Raw genomic sequence first — 17,198 nt, 5'->3', positions numbered from 1 at the left:
GAGGGACATCTTCTTTATGTACAGAAACAAATGAAGTAAATCCATTTTGTCCGATGGACTAGTAAGATACCCATCCAGCTCCCCTGAACCTTCTAATCCTCTTCATCAGATGAATGCTGCCTTAGATGCTCAGTCTCGTTCTGTGTGATTGTGTCAAGATGATTCTTCAGGTACGCCATACCTGTACATTGGAAACAATTACATTCACGTATTCAGTGTTTCAGCAAACTCTGTTATATGTGGCTGGCAACACAATCATATTATTGACATTGCAATAGCTCTAACACAGACTTGCGCACTTGTTATTCTCAGATACTGAGATTGATTTGAGTTGTTCAAATACATTCAGACCTAACAAATTCTCTAATGTTGAGGTGAGTCCATGTCTGGCTGTACCCAAACATAGTTATATGCAAAGGTTGCTGTCCAGCACCTGTAATGCAACTTAAGTAATGAAAAAAATAAAAACAAACAATTAAAGAAAAGACTCAAAGACCAAAAGATATCATCATATGGACAATGAGGTTAAAACCTTTTGGAGTAAAGAAATCATACCGGCTATGATGACATCAGCTTTGTCAGTCCAAAACATCTTGAACTTTGGCAGAAGCAATAAGCTGTGGCTACTCCATCATTTCTCCAAAGCGCTTTTGGAGACCGTTCTGAATGGCTCTGATAAGTGGTAGGCACATTTGGAAAGATGCTTCCAACCTTTGAAGTTTTGTTTTTAGTAAGAAGATCACTAGCAGCAGCCACCCCATATGCGTTTTGGTCTCAGACTCTAGACGACTGTAGATGAAAATGAACAAACTAAAGGGTGTGAAATGTGTAGGTCCACTGAGTGGACATTCTGAACCTTGTGTGAAGTCATTAGGTCACATGACCAAGCTTTTAAAGTTTGAAAAATGACTGTACAATATTGTGAGATGAAAATGGACAAACTAAAGGGTGTGCAATATAGAAGGGTAGTCAGGGGACATTCTGAACCTTCTTTGAGTCCAGTAGGTGACATGACCAAGGAGCTATTGAAATTAGAATGTTTGAAAAATGCATGTAAAAATGTGTGAGATGAAAATGGATAAACTAAAGGGTGTGGAATGTGTAGGCCCACCCAGTGGACATTCTAAACCTTGTTTGAAGTCAGTAGGTCATATGACCAAATTCAAAAATGTAAATAAATCATTTAAAATAGTGCGAGATGTAAATCGACCAAAAAGTGTGTGCAATGTATGTCTATGCCATCAGGTTAGCTACAACCAGTTTTGAAAGTTTTAGGAGTAATGGTTAAAGAGCTATTGAAATTTGAAAAATGTGATTTGTCACTATGTTGACAGTCCATAACTGCTGTTGGTGGACGTAAGGAAAACTACAGGCGAATATCCAACCTGAAACTGTCTTTACCTCGGTTCAGCATCGTGGCTAACTTGGCCAGGTTGGCCTATGAGAAAAGCTTGTAGCTAGCCATTTTATACCAATGTTTTTAAAACCATAGTCTCTAAGCAAAAGTTCACAAGTATGGCCCCCATGGGTTTTACAAGGTTTGAGACTGCGCCACAAGCTTTAGTTACACTTCCCATGTTGAGAAAATGAAAGCAGAAATGCATGGTTAGACAGGCTGGGAGGTCACATCCTGTGACCAGCAATTAGAGAAATTGTTGGGTTAATGAAAGTGTTAACACATTGTTCATCATCTGGTGGGACAAAGGTCAGTATTGTGCAAGAAAATCACAAAATCAAGTGGATATAGAAAATGAATTTGAATGAAAATTAACCACCAGTTTATAGGTCTACACACAAATTCTACAAATGTTAAATTAATAAAATGTAATAACTAAAATATAGTGGTGTCACGTTCTGACCTTTATTTCCTTTGTTTTGTCTTTATTTAGCATGGTCAGGGCTTGAGTTGGGGTGGGCAGTCTATGTTTGTATTTCTATGTTTTCCTATTTCTGTGTTTGGCCTGATATGGTTCTCAATCAGAGGCAGGTGTTTTGTGTTGTCTCTGATTGGGAACCATATTTAGGTAGCCTGTTTTGTGTTGGGTTTTGTGGGTGGTTGTCTTCAGTCTTCGTTTGTCTGCACCAGACAGAACGGTTTTTCACATTTGTTGTTTTTGTATTTTGAGTGTTCCCTTTTATTAAACAAGATGAACAATTACCACGCTGCACATTGGTCCTCCGATCGTTCTAACTTCTCCTCCTCAGACGAGGAGGGAGACGAACGCCGTTACAAAAGTATTCACCCCTTTTGTTTAGGCAATACTACATTAGTTCAGGAGTAAAATGCTGCATGACAAATGACATAAGTTACATGGACTCCTCTATGTGAAATAATAGGGGTTGACATGATTTTTGAATGACTACCCCTTCCTCTGTCCCCCATACATACATCTGTAATGTCCCTCAATCAAGTATTGCATTTCAAGCACAGATTTAACTACAAAGACCAGGGAGCTTTTCAAAAGCTTTATAGGGAAACACAAAGATTGGTGAATTGGGTAACAATAACAAATCAGACATTGAATATCTCTTTAAGCATAGTCATGTTAATAATAATAATAATGCTGTGGATGATGTAGCATACTAAACCACCCAGACACAACAAAGATATAGTTATCTTTCTGAACTGAGCTGCAGGACAGAAAGGAAGCTGCTCAGGGATGTCACCATGAAGCCATTGGTGATTCGCCACCATGGCCTTTTTTAAATATTTTTATTTATATATATATTTTATTTGCCTTCACCTCCTTTATCTCACCTCACTTGCTCACATTGTATATAGACTTATTTTTCACTGTATTATTGACTGTATGTTTGTTTTACTCCATGTGTAACTATGTATTGTGTGTCGAACTGCTTTGCTTTATCTTGGCCAGGTCGCAATTGTAAATGAGAACGTGTTCTCAATTTGCCTACCTGGTTAAATAAAGGTGAAATATTATTATTTATTTTTATTTTTTTTTAAACCGCTACAGTTCATTGGCTCTGAAGGGAGAAAACGGGATGGATCAACAACATTGTAGTGACTCCACAATAAATACCTAAACGACAGAGGGAAAAGAAGAACATAAATATACAGAATATGCATCCTGTATGCAACAAGGCACTAAAGTAATACTGCAAAAAAATATATACACTTTTAGGCCTTAATGCAAAGCCTTATCAGAAATGTCCAACATGTTAACTGGTTGTAGTTACACACGTCGAAATGTCACAGTTGCTAGTTCCGACTAGGAGGTGAACATGGCATAAGCAAAGGCAGAAATCCTACAGAAAAAACCTGCTTCAGTCTTTACACCAGACACTGGGCAAGGAATTCACCTTTCAGCAGGACAATAACCTACAACACAAGGCCAAATCTACACGAGTTGCTTACCAGGAAGACAGTGAATGTTCCGGAGTGGCCAAATTACGGGTTTGACTTTAATCTGCTTGAAAATCTATGGCAAGATTTAAACTGCTGTCTAGTCATGATCCTCAACACCTTGACAGAGCTTGAAGAATTTTGAAAAGAACGGGCAAAAATGTCACAATGCAGGTTTGCAAAGCTCTTTAGAGACTTACCCAATAAGACACAGCTGTAATCGCTACCAAATGTATATCTAACATGTATTGACTCGGGAGGTGAATAGTTATCGAATTAAGATATATTATGAGTGTTTTAATTTTCATTAATTACGTTTATTTTTTGAAAAATGTCTTCCACTTTAACATTACAGAGTATTTTGTGTAGATCAATGAGAGAGAAAAAACTAACAATTCAATTAATTTCAATCCCACTTTGTAACGCAACAAAATGTGGAAAAAATCCAAGCGGGGTGAATATTTATGATACCCACTCTGGTATGCACGGCTGAGTGTTATTTTCTGTCACATGCGGAAATGATCGGAAGAGAAACCCAAACACAACCTACACACACACTCAACACGACTGAAATACAATACTACCTAGACCACGTGACTTCAAAATTACGGTTTACAGAAAGCCTATGATATTCCTTCTTCAAATCTCAACTCTTGAGCATTATTGGCAGATGGATTTTACTTGTCAGTATTCTGCATCGAATACGTCTTTATAAATTGCACTCAAGATCGGTCTGTCTGTGTTGTAACTTGTCCTTATTGTTGACAATATGTTTTGGTTCATGGACATGAAGGGAATATGCGTTTTACCAGTTTTCTTGGTCATCTGGTCATCCAGCACGTTTATTGTTTCCTACGTAATTGCATTGTTCGAGCATGATGTGGGTTTTATTTTACCCTATATAAGGTAAGTAAGAATTTAGAACAAGACGATTGTAGGCTATTAATATTTATCAGTTGCCTAATAGTTTTTATTTTCCACGAACTGCCTTTCTTTATCAAACCGTTAATAAGATTACACATGTAGTGGAGGGATAGGCCTGCGCCTTATCAATTACGTAGTACAATATAAAAAATCATGCACAAAGTAGCCTATACAAACGCAAAGCATGTGAAATATATTCACAGCCTAGTTTCAACAGAATCTCATCTGTCAGGCAGCAAGAGCGTTCAGCTCTCAACTGGGTACCAGCACATGCAGCAATGGGTATGCAACCCAAGTCGACTTCGAAGTCTTGGTTGAATATTGACGATGCGCAATCATCATGCGTTGTTTGAATAAACATGTCTAAAGGCTTTCCCAAAACACCTTCCCAGTTAAACGTTGACCGCAAGGATTGCATCATAATGATTTGTCTCAATCGGGACGGTATTTGTTAAGCAAACTCTGCCATCACATGTCGGTCATTGTACAGTAGCCTACAGAAACACTGCTAGTTTATGAAGTTTCTTGCAATGAATTAGAGGAACCCAGACCTCAAAAAGTCTCCTGATGTGGTTTAACATTGTTGTGGACTTAGAACATCACATTTGTTCTGTTTTTCTGTTAAATGGTTTGCTTTTGAGTGTGAATCTGAAAATCTATAGAAAACTGAATTATTCCTTTCCTTCGCTGGAAGGGCCGTTTGGGAAATTTGGGGCAACATTAGAGTATACGCACTTTTCCAGGCACCATTACACCACTGGCTACTTACAATGTGATACAATTTCCCTTAATAATTACAGCTTTTGATGAGTGCTAATAAAAACATATTTCCATTACTCACACTGATTTAAATAATAAAGAAGTCAAATTAAATGTTATTTGTCACATGCTTCGTAAACAACAGGTGTAGATTAACCGTGAAATGCTAACTGTATAAGTGAACAATGTATCACATTGTAGCCAGTGGTGTAGTGATGCCCAGAAAAGTGGGTATACGGTGTATAGCCTCCACTACACCACCGACTGTAGCGACAAAAATAAATCAGTTTAGTTTTCACAATTCAGACCTCTACTTGGTTGCTACCCACAATCATTGGCTGCTACCCAGGTCCTAGCACATAGAACCCTAGAGGGCGTAGTTCTTCCTGATGTCGTATGACAAACAACAATAAAAGAATAATAACACCATCTTGTGCCTGTTGAGCTACCCAGGTCCCAGCTGTGTAGCCAACTGCGTAGAGGTCTGTGAACTACTTACTAGCCAGTGTGTTTCCTTACTTGACTTTTAAAGGGAAAAAGCTCTTACACCAAAAGGGCATTATCAACATGTTCACAATTTCACAGTATTATTCCAACCTCATAGTGTGGAAATATAAAGCACCAAAAAAAATCTGGTTTTGGACTGCACTGGGCCTTAAACATATCAACATTTTTAAAATGCCCTCTAGACACTGCAGAATTACACCCATTAAACCTGAACTCTTCTTTTCTTTAGTGAAATTGGGGCTAAACCCCCAGAGAGTTGTATCTTTGGCTTGATGACGGTCATCACTGCATTTGCAGGTGAGCACAGAAAGACACTAAAACCATGAAAGGCCTTTTGTTTTTGTCTGAGCTTAAGCAACCTCATGGGTTTTTCCAGGTCAGCGACTGTGCCAAAAGCTTTAGTCACACTTCCCATTTTTTTGAAAATTAAAGTAGAAATGCATGGTAAGAAAAGGATGGGATCAATGGTATAAGATCATTTTACTGAGTATTACATATAAGTTCCCTATGTTTTAAAGTGCAAATTAAATAAATACATAAATATTGCAGGTTTTACATTGCCCTACAGTAGCCTGTGAGCGAATACTGTCTAAATGTGACATTTTAAAATAAAAACATTCACTCCATGTGCCATACGAAATCCTCTACAGGTATGGCCACCATGTATGCCAGATACAAGTTTGTGGAGAAGCTCAATGAGAAGGCAGGTGGTGTGCCCCCAGTGCTGAACCAGGCTGCATTCTGGATTGGAACGCTTTCTTGTTTGGGGATGTGTTTTGTCGCTACTTTCCAGGTAGGTTGTCACATCTTAAGTGAGAAGATGGAGTGTGATATTCAATACATGATCTCTCTGGTGTGTTCTTTTACCCCAGGAAACAACGATTATTCAAGTTCATATCTGCGGGTGCAATAATCTTCTTCGTTTCTGGTGTGTTGTACACCATCCTCCAGTCCATTATATCCTATAAGACCTTCCCCTATGGATGTTCCATGGCCTTGTGCCATGTGCGCACAGGAATGGCAACCATGGGCTTCCTGGCAGTTCCCCCCAGTATCCTTGAAAACAATAGTAATCCATTTTGTCTAAATTATTTTAATCATGAATGATCATTGTTTTATCAAAGAAAATGTCTCCTTCATTTTCCAACCAGCTATTATCTTTGCCTTACTGCACAGAACTGAAGACAAGGTACGGTATGAGCACATCTTTACCAAGAACACAACAAACAACAAAGATGGGCGACATTCTGGATCCATATACAGTTGAAGTCGGAAGTTTACATACACTTCGGTTGGAGTCATTTAAACTTGTTTTTTAAACCACTCCAACCACACAAGTAATTTGTCCAACAATTGTTTCCAGACACAGTGAAATAATCTATCACAATTCCAGTTTGTCAGAAGTTTACATACACTGAGTAGACTGTGCATTTAAACAGCTTGTAAAATTCCAGAAAATGATGACATGGCTTTAGAAGCTTCTGATAGGCTAATTGACATCATTTGAGTCAGTACCTGTGGATTTATTTCAAGGCCTACCTTCAAACTCAGTGCCTCTTTCCTTGACATCATGGGAAAATCAAAAGACCTCAGAAGAAAAATTGTAGACCTCCACAATTCTGGTTCATCCTTGGGAGCAATTTCCAAATGCCTGAAAGTACCACGTTCATCTGTACAAACAATAGTACGCAAGTATAAACACCATGGGACCACGCTGCCGTCATACCGCTCAGGAAGGAGACGCGTTCTGTCTCCTAGAGATGAACGTGCTTTGGTGCGAAAAGTGCAAATCAATCCCAGAACAACAGCAAAGGACCTTGTGAAGATGCTGGAGGAAACAGGTACAAAAGTATCTATATCCACAGTAAAACGAGTCCTATATTGATATAACCTGAAAGGCCGGTCGGCAAGGAAGAAGCCACTGCTCCAAAACCGCCATAAAAAGCCAGACTACGGTTTGCAACTGCACATTGGGACAAAGATCATATTTTTTTGAGAACAAAGATTGTACTTTTTGGAGAAATATCCTCTGGTTTGATGAAACAAAAATAGAACTGTTTGGCCATAATGACCTTTGTTGTTTGGAGGAAAAAGTGGGAGAAGCACAGGGGTGGCAGCATCATGTTGTGGGGGTGCTTTGCTGCAGGAGGGACTGGTGCACTTCACAAAATAGATGGCATCATGAGGAGGAAAATTACGTGGATATATTGAAGCAACATCTCAAGACATCAATCAGGAAGTTAAAGCTTGGTCACAAATGGGTCTTCCAAATGGACAATGGCCCCAAGCATACTTCCAAAGTTGTGGCAAACTGCTTAAGGACAACAAAGTCAAGGTATTGGAGTGGCCATCACAAAGCCCTGACCTCAATCCCATAGAAAATTTGTGTGCAGAACTGAAAAAGCGTGTGTGAGCAAGGAGGCCTACAAACCTGACTCAGTTACACCAGCACTGTCAGGAGGAATGGGGAATGGGCCTTGTGGAAGGCTACCCGAAACGTTTGACCCAAGTTAAACAATTTAAAGGCAACGCTACCAAATACTAATTGAGCGTATGTAAACTTCTGACCCACTGGAAATGGGCTGAAAGAAATAAAAGCTGACATAAATAATTCTCTCTACTATTATTCTGACATTTCACATTCTTAAAATAAAGTGGTGATCCTAACTGACCTAAGACAGGGAATTTTTACTGTCAGGAATTGTGAAAAAACGAGTTTAAATGTATTTGGCTAAGGTGTATGTAAACTTCGGACTTCAACTGTAGGCTTTATAGGCCAGAGAAGCTATACGTGCCAATATCAGTCTCTATCCGACTTCCTGTCATTACAGGACAATGTGTTTCATCTGGTGAGTGCTGTGAGTGAGTGGATCGTGGTCTTCAGCTTCATCTTCTTCTTCTTCACCTACATCCACGACTTTAAAGTGAGTTTTCAGTCACCGCTCTGTCAGCAGCATGCCACCCTGCATACCACTGCTGGCCTGCTTCTGAAGCTAAGCAGGGTTGGTCCTGGTCAGCCCCTGGATGGGAGACCAGATGCTGCTGGAAGTGGTGTTGGAGGGCCAGTAGGAGGCACTCTTTCCTCTGGTCTAAAAAAAAATATATCCCAATGCCCCAGGGCAGTGATTGGGGACACTGCCCTGTGTAGGGTGCCGTCTTTCGGATGGGACGTTAAACGGGTGTCCTGACTCTCTGAGGTCATTAAAGATCCCATGGCACTTATCGTAAGAGTAGGGGTGTTAACCCCGTGTCCTGGCTAAATTCCCAATCTGGCCCTCAAACCATCATGGTCACCTAATAATCCCCAGTTTACAATTGGCTCATTCATCCCCCTCCTCTCCCCTGTAACTATTCCCCAGGTCGTTGCTGCAAATGAGAACGTGTTCTCAGTCAACTTACCTGGTAAAATAAATTTTAAAAAATTGTGGTGGGAATTCTTCTCCTTTATTTGAGTTATTTCTCTTTGTCTTGTTTCTTACAGAAGTTTATTCTGAAGCTGAGAACAGAGTTTGTTTCCTGACGAAGCATCGATTTTAACCTTTTAATCTGAATATTCACAAAATCAAGGGTATTTTTTCTGTCCATTCGGAAACTATTCAGACCCTTTCACTTTTTCCACATTTTGTTACGTTACAGCCTTATTCTAAAATGTATTAAATTGTTTCCCCCCCAATCTACTCAAAATACCCCATAATGACAAAGCAGAAATTTTTGCTAATGTATAAAAATAAACTGAAATATCACCTTTACGTAAGTATTCAGACCCTTTACTCAGTACTTTGTTTTAAGCACCTTGGGCATCGATTACAGCCTCAAGTCTTATTGGGTATGAAACTACAAGGTTGGCACACCTGTATTTGGGCAGTTTCTCCCATTCTTCTCTGCAGATCCTCTCAAGCTCTGTCAGGTTGGATGGGGAGCATCGCTGCACAGCTATATTCAGGTCTCTCCAGAGATGTTCGATCGGGTTTAAGTCCGGTCTCTGGCTGGGCCACTCAAGGACATTCAGAGGCGTGTCCCGAAGCCACTCCTGCGTTGTCTTGTCTGTGCTTAGGATCGTTGTCCTGTTGGAAGGCGAACCTTCGCCCCAGTCTGAGATCCTGAGTGCTCTGGAGCAGGTTTTCATCAAAGATCTCTATGTACTTTGTTCCGTTCATCTTTCCCTCGATCCTGACTAGTCTCCCAGTCCCTGACACTGAAAAACATCCCCACAGCATGATGCTGCCACCATGCTTTATCGTATTCCTCCAGACGAGATTCTTGGCATTCAGCCCAAATAGATCAATGTTGGTTTCTTCTGACCAGAGAATCTTGTTTATCATTATCTGAGATTCCTTTAGCTGCCTTTGGGCAAACTCCAAGCAGGCTGCCTTTTTCTGAGGAGTGGCTTCTATTTGGCCACTCTACCATAAAGGCCTGATTTGTGGAGTGCTGCAGAAATGGTTGTCATTCTGGAAGGTTCTCCCATCTCCACAGAGGAACTCTGGAGCTCTGACAGAGTAACCATCAGGTTCTTGGTTACCTCCCTTACCAAGGCCCTTCTCCACCGATTGCTCAGTTTGGCCAGGTCTAGGAAGAGTCTTGCTGGTTCCAAAATTCTTCCATTTAAGAATGATGATGGCCACTGTTTTCTTGGGGATCTTCAATGCTGCATAAATGTTTTGGTACCCTTCCCCAGGTCTGTGCTTCAACACAATCCTGTCTCAGAGCTCTACGGACAATTGCTTCGACCTCATGGCTTGGTTTTTGCTCTGACATTCAATGTCAACTCTAGGACCTTATATAGACAGTTCTGTGCCTTTCCAAATCATATCAAATCAATTGAATTTACCACAGGTGGACTCCAATCGAGTTCTAAAAACATCTCAATGACGATCAATGGAAACAGGATCCACCTGAGCTCAATTTCAAGTCTCATAAAAGGATCTGAATACTTAAGTTATTTCAACAACAAAAACATTGCTTTGTCATTATGGGGTATTGTGTGTAGATTGATGAGGAAAACATTTTATTTAATCAATTTTAGAATAAGGCTGTAACGTAACAAAATGTGGAAAAAGTGAAGGGGTGTGAATACTTTCTAAATGCACTGTATGAGATTATCTGAATTGTATGATTATTTGTTTGATACTGTATCCATTGCTATTGTAAAGTGGCTGTTCCACTGGATGTCATAAGGTGAATGCACCAATTTGTAAGTCGCTCTGGATAAGAGCGTCTGCTAAATGACTTAAATGTAAATGTAAACATAACCTAAGTCTTAACAGTTAACCAAAAAACAAAACACATCCTGTGAACAGCAATTCTAGACTTTGTTGGGTTAAGGGAAGACTCATCCAGGTGGTACAAAGGTCAGTATTGAACAAGAAAATCACAAGATCAAGTTAATATAGAAAATGAATTTCACGCATCACTAGTTTATGGATAGAGGCTGTATGTACATTTACCTACTCCAAGGGTAATTGTTTTATATTAGAATGTAAATATTTTTCTACTTAGGTATTTTGCTCAAGAATAACTCTTGTTTCTCAGGGTATTGAGGAGGCATAGCTATGGTATACGATTGTAATAAAGTAACTCAGAATACATACAGGGTGTGTGTAGTATTTCAATGTTCCCGACAAAAAACCCAAACAGTGTTGGAATAAAATGATGTCCACATATCTGTAAGCAAAATGTGTTCTTTTTTTTACGGCTAAACTGCATAAACACTCAGATCTCAATGCTGCTTGCCTTGCGCTTGTGAACAACGTGCTTTCTAATCTTCTAACCCCTCTCCATCTACCCTCTTTCATAATCAATTGAAAAACTCCCGTCACTGCAGTGTTCTGTCCAGAGACGACTACAAACAATGTGAAGATGATTTGGATCTCTGAGCATTTGTTTGGATAAAAGGGATGTTGTTTAAAACTCTCTTGACTTAAAGGCATAATGTAGTGGGATCCAAGGGCCTGAAAGGCTTGCTAACATGGTTAGTCACACATGGTTAAATCTGGGATTAAGTTGCATCATTTTAGAAGATTGAGGTGAATTCACATTAGATACTACTGTTAATTTAGCCTACACAGTACCATTGCAATTGACACATTGCTCACAACTAGTGGTGTTTTTTCCCCATTATATATTTACCCAAAAGTGCCATTTTCTTAAATTTGTCCTTCACTTTGTTCACTCCAGGAACATTTACATTTCAACAGCTTAATGTCTCATTTAAAAATGACAAATCGGCCAGAGAACAGTCCTCAACATTTCTGCTTGACATCCTTCATACAGCAGTTGTAGTGTAAAATAGTACCCATCAAATGTTGTCAAACATTATTATGGACATGAGATACACACAACATATCACCCTCTCACAAGTGTAACATGCAGACATCATTGTCAAAATAAAACAAATGTGACTAAAGCACAAATACATTTTTGTCTTTTAGCAGACACTCTGATTCAGAGTGACTTACCGGAGCAATAAGTGCTTTACTCAAGGGCACAGACAGATGTTTCACCTAGTCGGCTCTGGGATTCCAACCAGCAACATTCCGGTTACTGGCCCAACGCCCTTAACCGCTAGGCTACCTGCTGCCCCACAATCTCTTTCAAAGGCATTGGAATGTTCACATGATACTGACATGGGGCAGAGGCATGTTTGCCCAGTGCAATCTAAGAAAATAATGGTCAATTACTAATCGATTATCTGGTTAGTACTTTCCATGGTTGTCATTCCATCGGTTTTACTGCTAAACTATGTCAATAAAGACACACCATGTCCATGACCAATCAAATGTTTCAGGAGAAGAAATGGAAACAAAAATATAACATTCACAAGATCAGTGGCTGACCTGGACATAGACATTATCAGCTCTTTCTCGTTGACATTCACTCAATCTACAATGCGATTTCAGCTACTTAACAATCTGCCTGTTTTTGTAAGTCCCATGCATCCCTGCAGATCCCGTCCACAGAAGTGGGACTTTGTCTGGTAGCACTGTAGTTCTGCCTGTCAAGCGCATTAGTCCTTCTGTGCCCCTGCAGCCGCACAGTGGAAAAGGCCTGGAGCACAGATGACAGGGAAGGAAGTTCCCTATAGGCAACTTCATGGCTAAGACAGCAGATCAATCGCTGAAAGATGACTCACTGCCATCATCGCTGTCATCATCTTGATCCAGTGTTTTCTTTTTGACGGCATCAGACACAGGTGCATCTGGTGTGCTGCATACAGAAACATGTAGGAATCACCATTGTTACTTAAAATAACTGTAGAACCACCATTTTATGACATTCAGATGTGGGTATAAAACAAAACGTATTGGATTACAAGGTATGAGAATACAGATATTACAAAGATGTAATGTAAGCACACTCACTCAAGCAATTTGGGATCCAAACCTTCCTGGACCATTTTATTCTTTATCGCCATAACTGGAACACCCTGTATTTGAAAAGTTTTCTACATCACTGATTTCATTGAACAGATTTCACATTTCTATAGCATATGACCATGTATAGAGACCTACCACTTGCACCATCTTGAGATATCTGGCATAGCGTGGGTCCTTGGCCACAGTCACCCAACTGTCTCCTGCTGCCTCTGCTGCTCTTGGTTCTGTTATGTTTGGAGAAGCCTACAATAGAGTCAATACTGCAATTCAGTATTTCCATCATGCACAAATACACCAAGTCTTTAAGTTATTGTTCCATCAAAATGGATATGTTGAAATCCCAGGAGGTTGGTGACACCTCAACTGGGGAGGACATGCTCGTGGTAACAGCTGGAGCGGAATCAGTGGAATGGTATCAAATACATCAAACATGGTTTCTAAGTGTTTGATGACGTTTCATTCGCTCCGTTCTGGCCATTATTATGAGCCGTCCTCCCCTCAGCAGCCTCCACTGATTTAAATATATGTAGTTGTGCATAAGCCAACTACACAATTACTGTGTGTAGTGCCTTCAGAAAGTATTCATACCCCTTGACTTATTCAATTTTTCCCCTCACCCGTCTACACACAATACTCCACAATGACAAAGTGAAAACATGTTTAGACATTTTTGCAAATATATAGAAAATTAAATACAGAAATATCAAATTGACATACACTGCTCAAAAAAATAAAGGGAACACTTAAACAACACAATGGAACTCCAAGTCAATCACACTTCTGTGAAATCAAACACCGCCAGCATTCAAAAGTGACCAAAACATCAGCCAGGAAGCATAGGAACTGAGAAGTGGTCTGTGGTCACCACCTTCAGAACCACTCCTTTATTGGGGGTGTCTTGCTAATTGCCTATAATTTCCACCTTTTGTCTATTCCATTTGCACAACAGCATGTGAAATTTATTGTCAATCAGTGTTGCTTCCTAAGTGAACAGTTTGATTTCACAGAAGTGTGATTGACTTGGAGTTACATTGTGTTGTTTAAGTGTTCCCTTTATTTTTTGGAGCAGTGTATATTGGAGATATATGGACTTCATGGTATAGTTCCTGCTCTGACATGCACTGTCAAATGTTGGACTATATATAGACAGGTGTGTTTCTTTATAAATCATGTCCAAACAATTGAATTGGCCACAGTTGTAGTGACATCTCAAGGATTGGATGCACCTGAGCTCAATTTGGAGTGTCATAGCAAAAGGGTGAGAATACTTATGTAAATGAGACATTTCTGTATTTAATTTCCAATAAATTAGCAAACATTTCTAAAAACATGTTTTCACTTTGTCATTATGGGGTATTGTGTATAGATGCAGGATAAAAAAATATGTAATCCATTTTGAATTCAAGGGTATAAATACTTTCTGAAGGCACTGTATGTGTGTGTGGGGGGGGGTACCTCAGGAGGTGGCAATGGCACAGCCACAGCTATAGGGGTCTCTGGATGACTTGGGACCACGACTGCGACTGGACCATTGACCTCTGTAGCTGGCCGCTGACCAACACCCTCCACCCTGACATCCTCCAAACCAGGAATAGAGGATAGCTACATAGAACAAAATCAGGACGCACTGACATTATCATATTGGTATGCCCAGAGCAGCAAAGCACATAACAGTACAACAACATCAAAGACAAGAGTAAAGTCATAGTATTGTATACTAAACACATACAGGAGCTGGGTTACCTACCTTTGCTTCCAAAATGCTGAGGGTAGTTTCAATCTGCTGTACCCGAAGAGATATGCATGCAAGTTTCTCTTCGCAAACTGTCGAAAAACGATTGAGGAAGCGGACAGTGTGCACAATGAACTGGTTGAGATAGGCAACGACTCTCCTCTGTTGTATGGCTGGGACCTGTGACCATATCATTCAGTATCATGGGAAAAATGCTATGTTTATTTACTTACAGAGTTGGGGAGTTCAAAACATTTACTACACATACTCATTAGATACAACATTTACTTGATTACATTATTTGGCTGAGAGTCCTTCAGCTTGTTTACAAAACAAAAAGCTATCATGGCTAATTTAGCTACAGTAGCCACCAAGATAACTTCGGCTACGGAAAACACTCACCTTGGTCAGATCAATTCCTGATCCCACAATCGGTAAACCGTCCTCGTCCATGTTTTTATCGTTTTGGCAAACTATCGGTTAACTCGCTATTACTTTGTTTAATAGTAATATCTTACTGAAAATCTGCAAAAGCGAGATGGAAATTTTATTACGCCTCATGTGACTTCACTGTGACCCAAGTCTGACGTCTTATTCTTCTGCTCTTCCGGGTATATCAGCCAATGAGGTGCTTAGTTTTCTACTTCTTTATTGGAAATCAAAATGAACCCAAGGCTGAAGGTGCATACCTCCATCTCCTGAACTGGAGGGTTATTAACAGTTCATTGCCACAAATGTAGTGTGTTCAATGCACCACAAGGAGGGAGTACAGTATAATGGTTAATACATGTGCAGTGTCTCAAAACAAGCCACAATTCTGTTGATCCAGGCAAGGAGGACTTAGTTACTGTGTAATATGGTTTGCAGAGATGATGAGTTAATGGATAAAGCCACCAACACAAATTATTTGACAACTTAATTTTGATGATGCCTCAGATGCTATCTTTGGAGACAACCCACAATATGAGTACACGTGTGTTGCGAACTATTACTACATAGGAGCGCAGCAGAACCAATGGAAAATAAAACACAGGGAACCAAAAATGCTGTCCAACTTGACCTCAATCTGAACTCTAAAACGATTCCAACCGTTTGATTTGAAATGGACTTGTCTGAAATAAGAGCCCCTTAAACTTGATGTCAACCAGAAATGAAACCCTCTAACCTGATCTAAGAGCAAACTGCAGCCATAGTCCATGCCCAGCATTGCCCACCTGATCGTAAAATAAATCTGAAAGCCCAGTCCATGCCAATTCAACCTAGTTCAACAGGCAGGAAGAGTCTCTGCCCAGTTTCAAAAAATTGTTATGAAGAACTCAACAGAAAAATCTAAGCTGACCTCCTGAGTCAGACCCTATCCAGAGAGTGTTGGGAGCAGATCACTTTTTAAACCAGCAGCATATTGATTTATATGGGCCTGTAATTGCTTCAGTGTGTCCTGGATGACTCCCCCATAATTGAGGCCTGGCAGAGCCTCTTCCCTGGACATACTCTGAGCCAGGCAGCAGGCAGAGGAGTACCCCCCCCCCCCCCCAACACCCTCCGCCAGGGAGTGAGCAGTGGATGGTTACCCCCTTACCCCCAAGCCACTCTATCATACCGTGAGGAGTGAACTGCTCTGTCAGAACTTCCTGTGCTTGGCCCTCCTATGTTGAACATAATAAACAGCTCCCTATCCACCAGATGTGTACCAAACTCACTAAAAGTGGCAGTAATAAAGCCTCTCCTGAAAAAGCCAAACCAGAAAATATCAAAAACTATCGGCCTATATTGAATCTCCCATTCCTCTCAAAAATGGTAGAAAAAGCTGTAGCGCAGCAACTCACTGCCTTCCTGAAGACAATGTATACAAAACGCTTCAGTCTGGTTTTAGACCCCATCATAGCACTGAGACTGCCCTCGTGAAGGTGGGAAATAACCTTTTAATGGCGTCAGACTAAGGCTCTGCATCTGGCCTCGTGCTCCAAGACCTTAGTGCTGCTTTTGACACCATCAATCATGACATTCTTTTGGAGAGATTGGAAACCCAAATTGGTCTACACAGACAAGTTCTGGCCTGGTTTAGATCTTATCTGTCGGAAAGATATCAGTTTGTCTCTGTGGATAGCTTGTCCTCTGACAAAGTAACTGTAAGTGTTGTTGTTCCTCAAGGTTCTGTTTTAGGACCACTATAGTTTACACTATATATTTTACCTCTTGGTGATGTTATTCGGAAACATAATGTTAACTTTCACTGCTATGCGGACGATACACAGCTGTACATTTCAATGAAACATGGTGAATCCCCAAAATTGCCCTCCATGGAAGCCTGTGTTTCAGACATAAGGAAGTGGATGGAGGCAAATGTTTTACTATTAAACTCGGACAAAACAAATATGCTAGTTCTATGTCCCAAGAAACAAAGAGGTCTTCTGTTGGATCTGACAATTTATTTTGATGGTTGTACAGTCGTCTCAAATAAAACTGTGAAGGACCTCGGCGTTACTCTGGACCCTGATCTCTCTAAGTCTTTATTGAAGACTCATCTCTTCAGTAG

General features: G+C 40.2%; 1 protein-coding gene and 1 pseudogene across 1 annotated transcript; one reads left to right on the top strand and one right to left on the bottom strand.

Annotated features, from left to right (window-relative positions):
- The first annotated feature begins 3,800 nt into the window (after positions 1–3,800).
- LOC129838278 (DNA damage-regulated autophagy modulator protein 1-like) lies at positions 3,801–11,230 on the top strand (annotated as a pseudogene).
- Positions 11,216–15,272, bottom strand: LOC129838279 (WASH complex subunit 3). The gene is made up of 6 exons (XM_055905133.1): positions 15,065–15,272; positions 14,678–14,842; positions 14,386–14,532; positions 13,066–13,173; positions 12,916–12,980; positions 11,216–12,760 (listed from the first exon to the last, which is right to left on the bottom strand). Exons 1-6 carry the CDS (start codon positions 15,113–15,115, stop codon positions 12,664–12,666), a joined length of 633 nt encoding a protein of 210 aa, XP_055761108.1. The 5' UTR covers positions 15,116–15,272; the 3' UTR covers positions 11,216–12,663.
- Between the last annotated feature and the right edge of the window lie 1,926 nt (positions 15,273–17,198).

Source organism: Salvelinus fontinalis, chromosome 39 (genome assembly GCF_029448725.1).
Source record: "Salvelinus fontinalis isolate EN_2023a chromosome 39, ASM2944872v1, whole genome shotgun sequence".
NCBI classification, from domain to species: domain Eukaryota; kingdom Metazoa; phylum Chordata; class Actinopteri; order Salmoniformes; family Salmonidae; genus Salvelinus; species Salvelinus fontinalis.
The sequence above is the reverse complement of the archived record's forward strand: the minus strand, read 5'-3'. Positions and strand labels throughout refer to the sequence as shown.

Excerpts from the sequence above, each read along its gene's own strand:
- LOC129838279 (XM_055905133.1), bottom strand. The coding sequence starts at position 15,115 with ATGGACGAGGACGGTTTACCGATTGTGGGATCAGGAATTGATCTGACC. Across the intron at positions 13,174-14,385 it reads TGCCATTGCCACCTCCTGAG|GCTTCTCCAAACATAACAGA; the intron begins GTACCCCCCCCC and ends ACTCTATTGTAG. Across the intron at positions 12,981-13,065 it reads ATCTCAAGATGGTGCAAGTG|GGTGTTCCAGTTATGGCGAT; the intron begins GTAGGTCTCTAT and ends TTTCAAATACAG.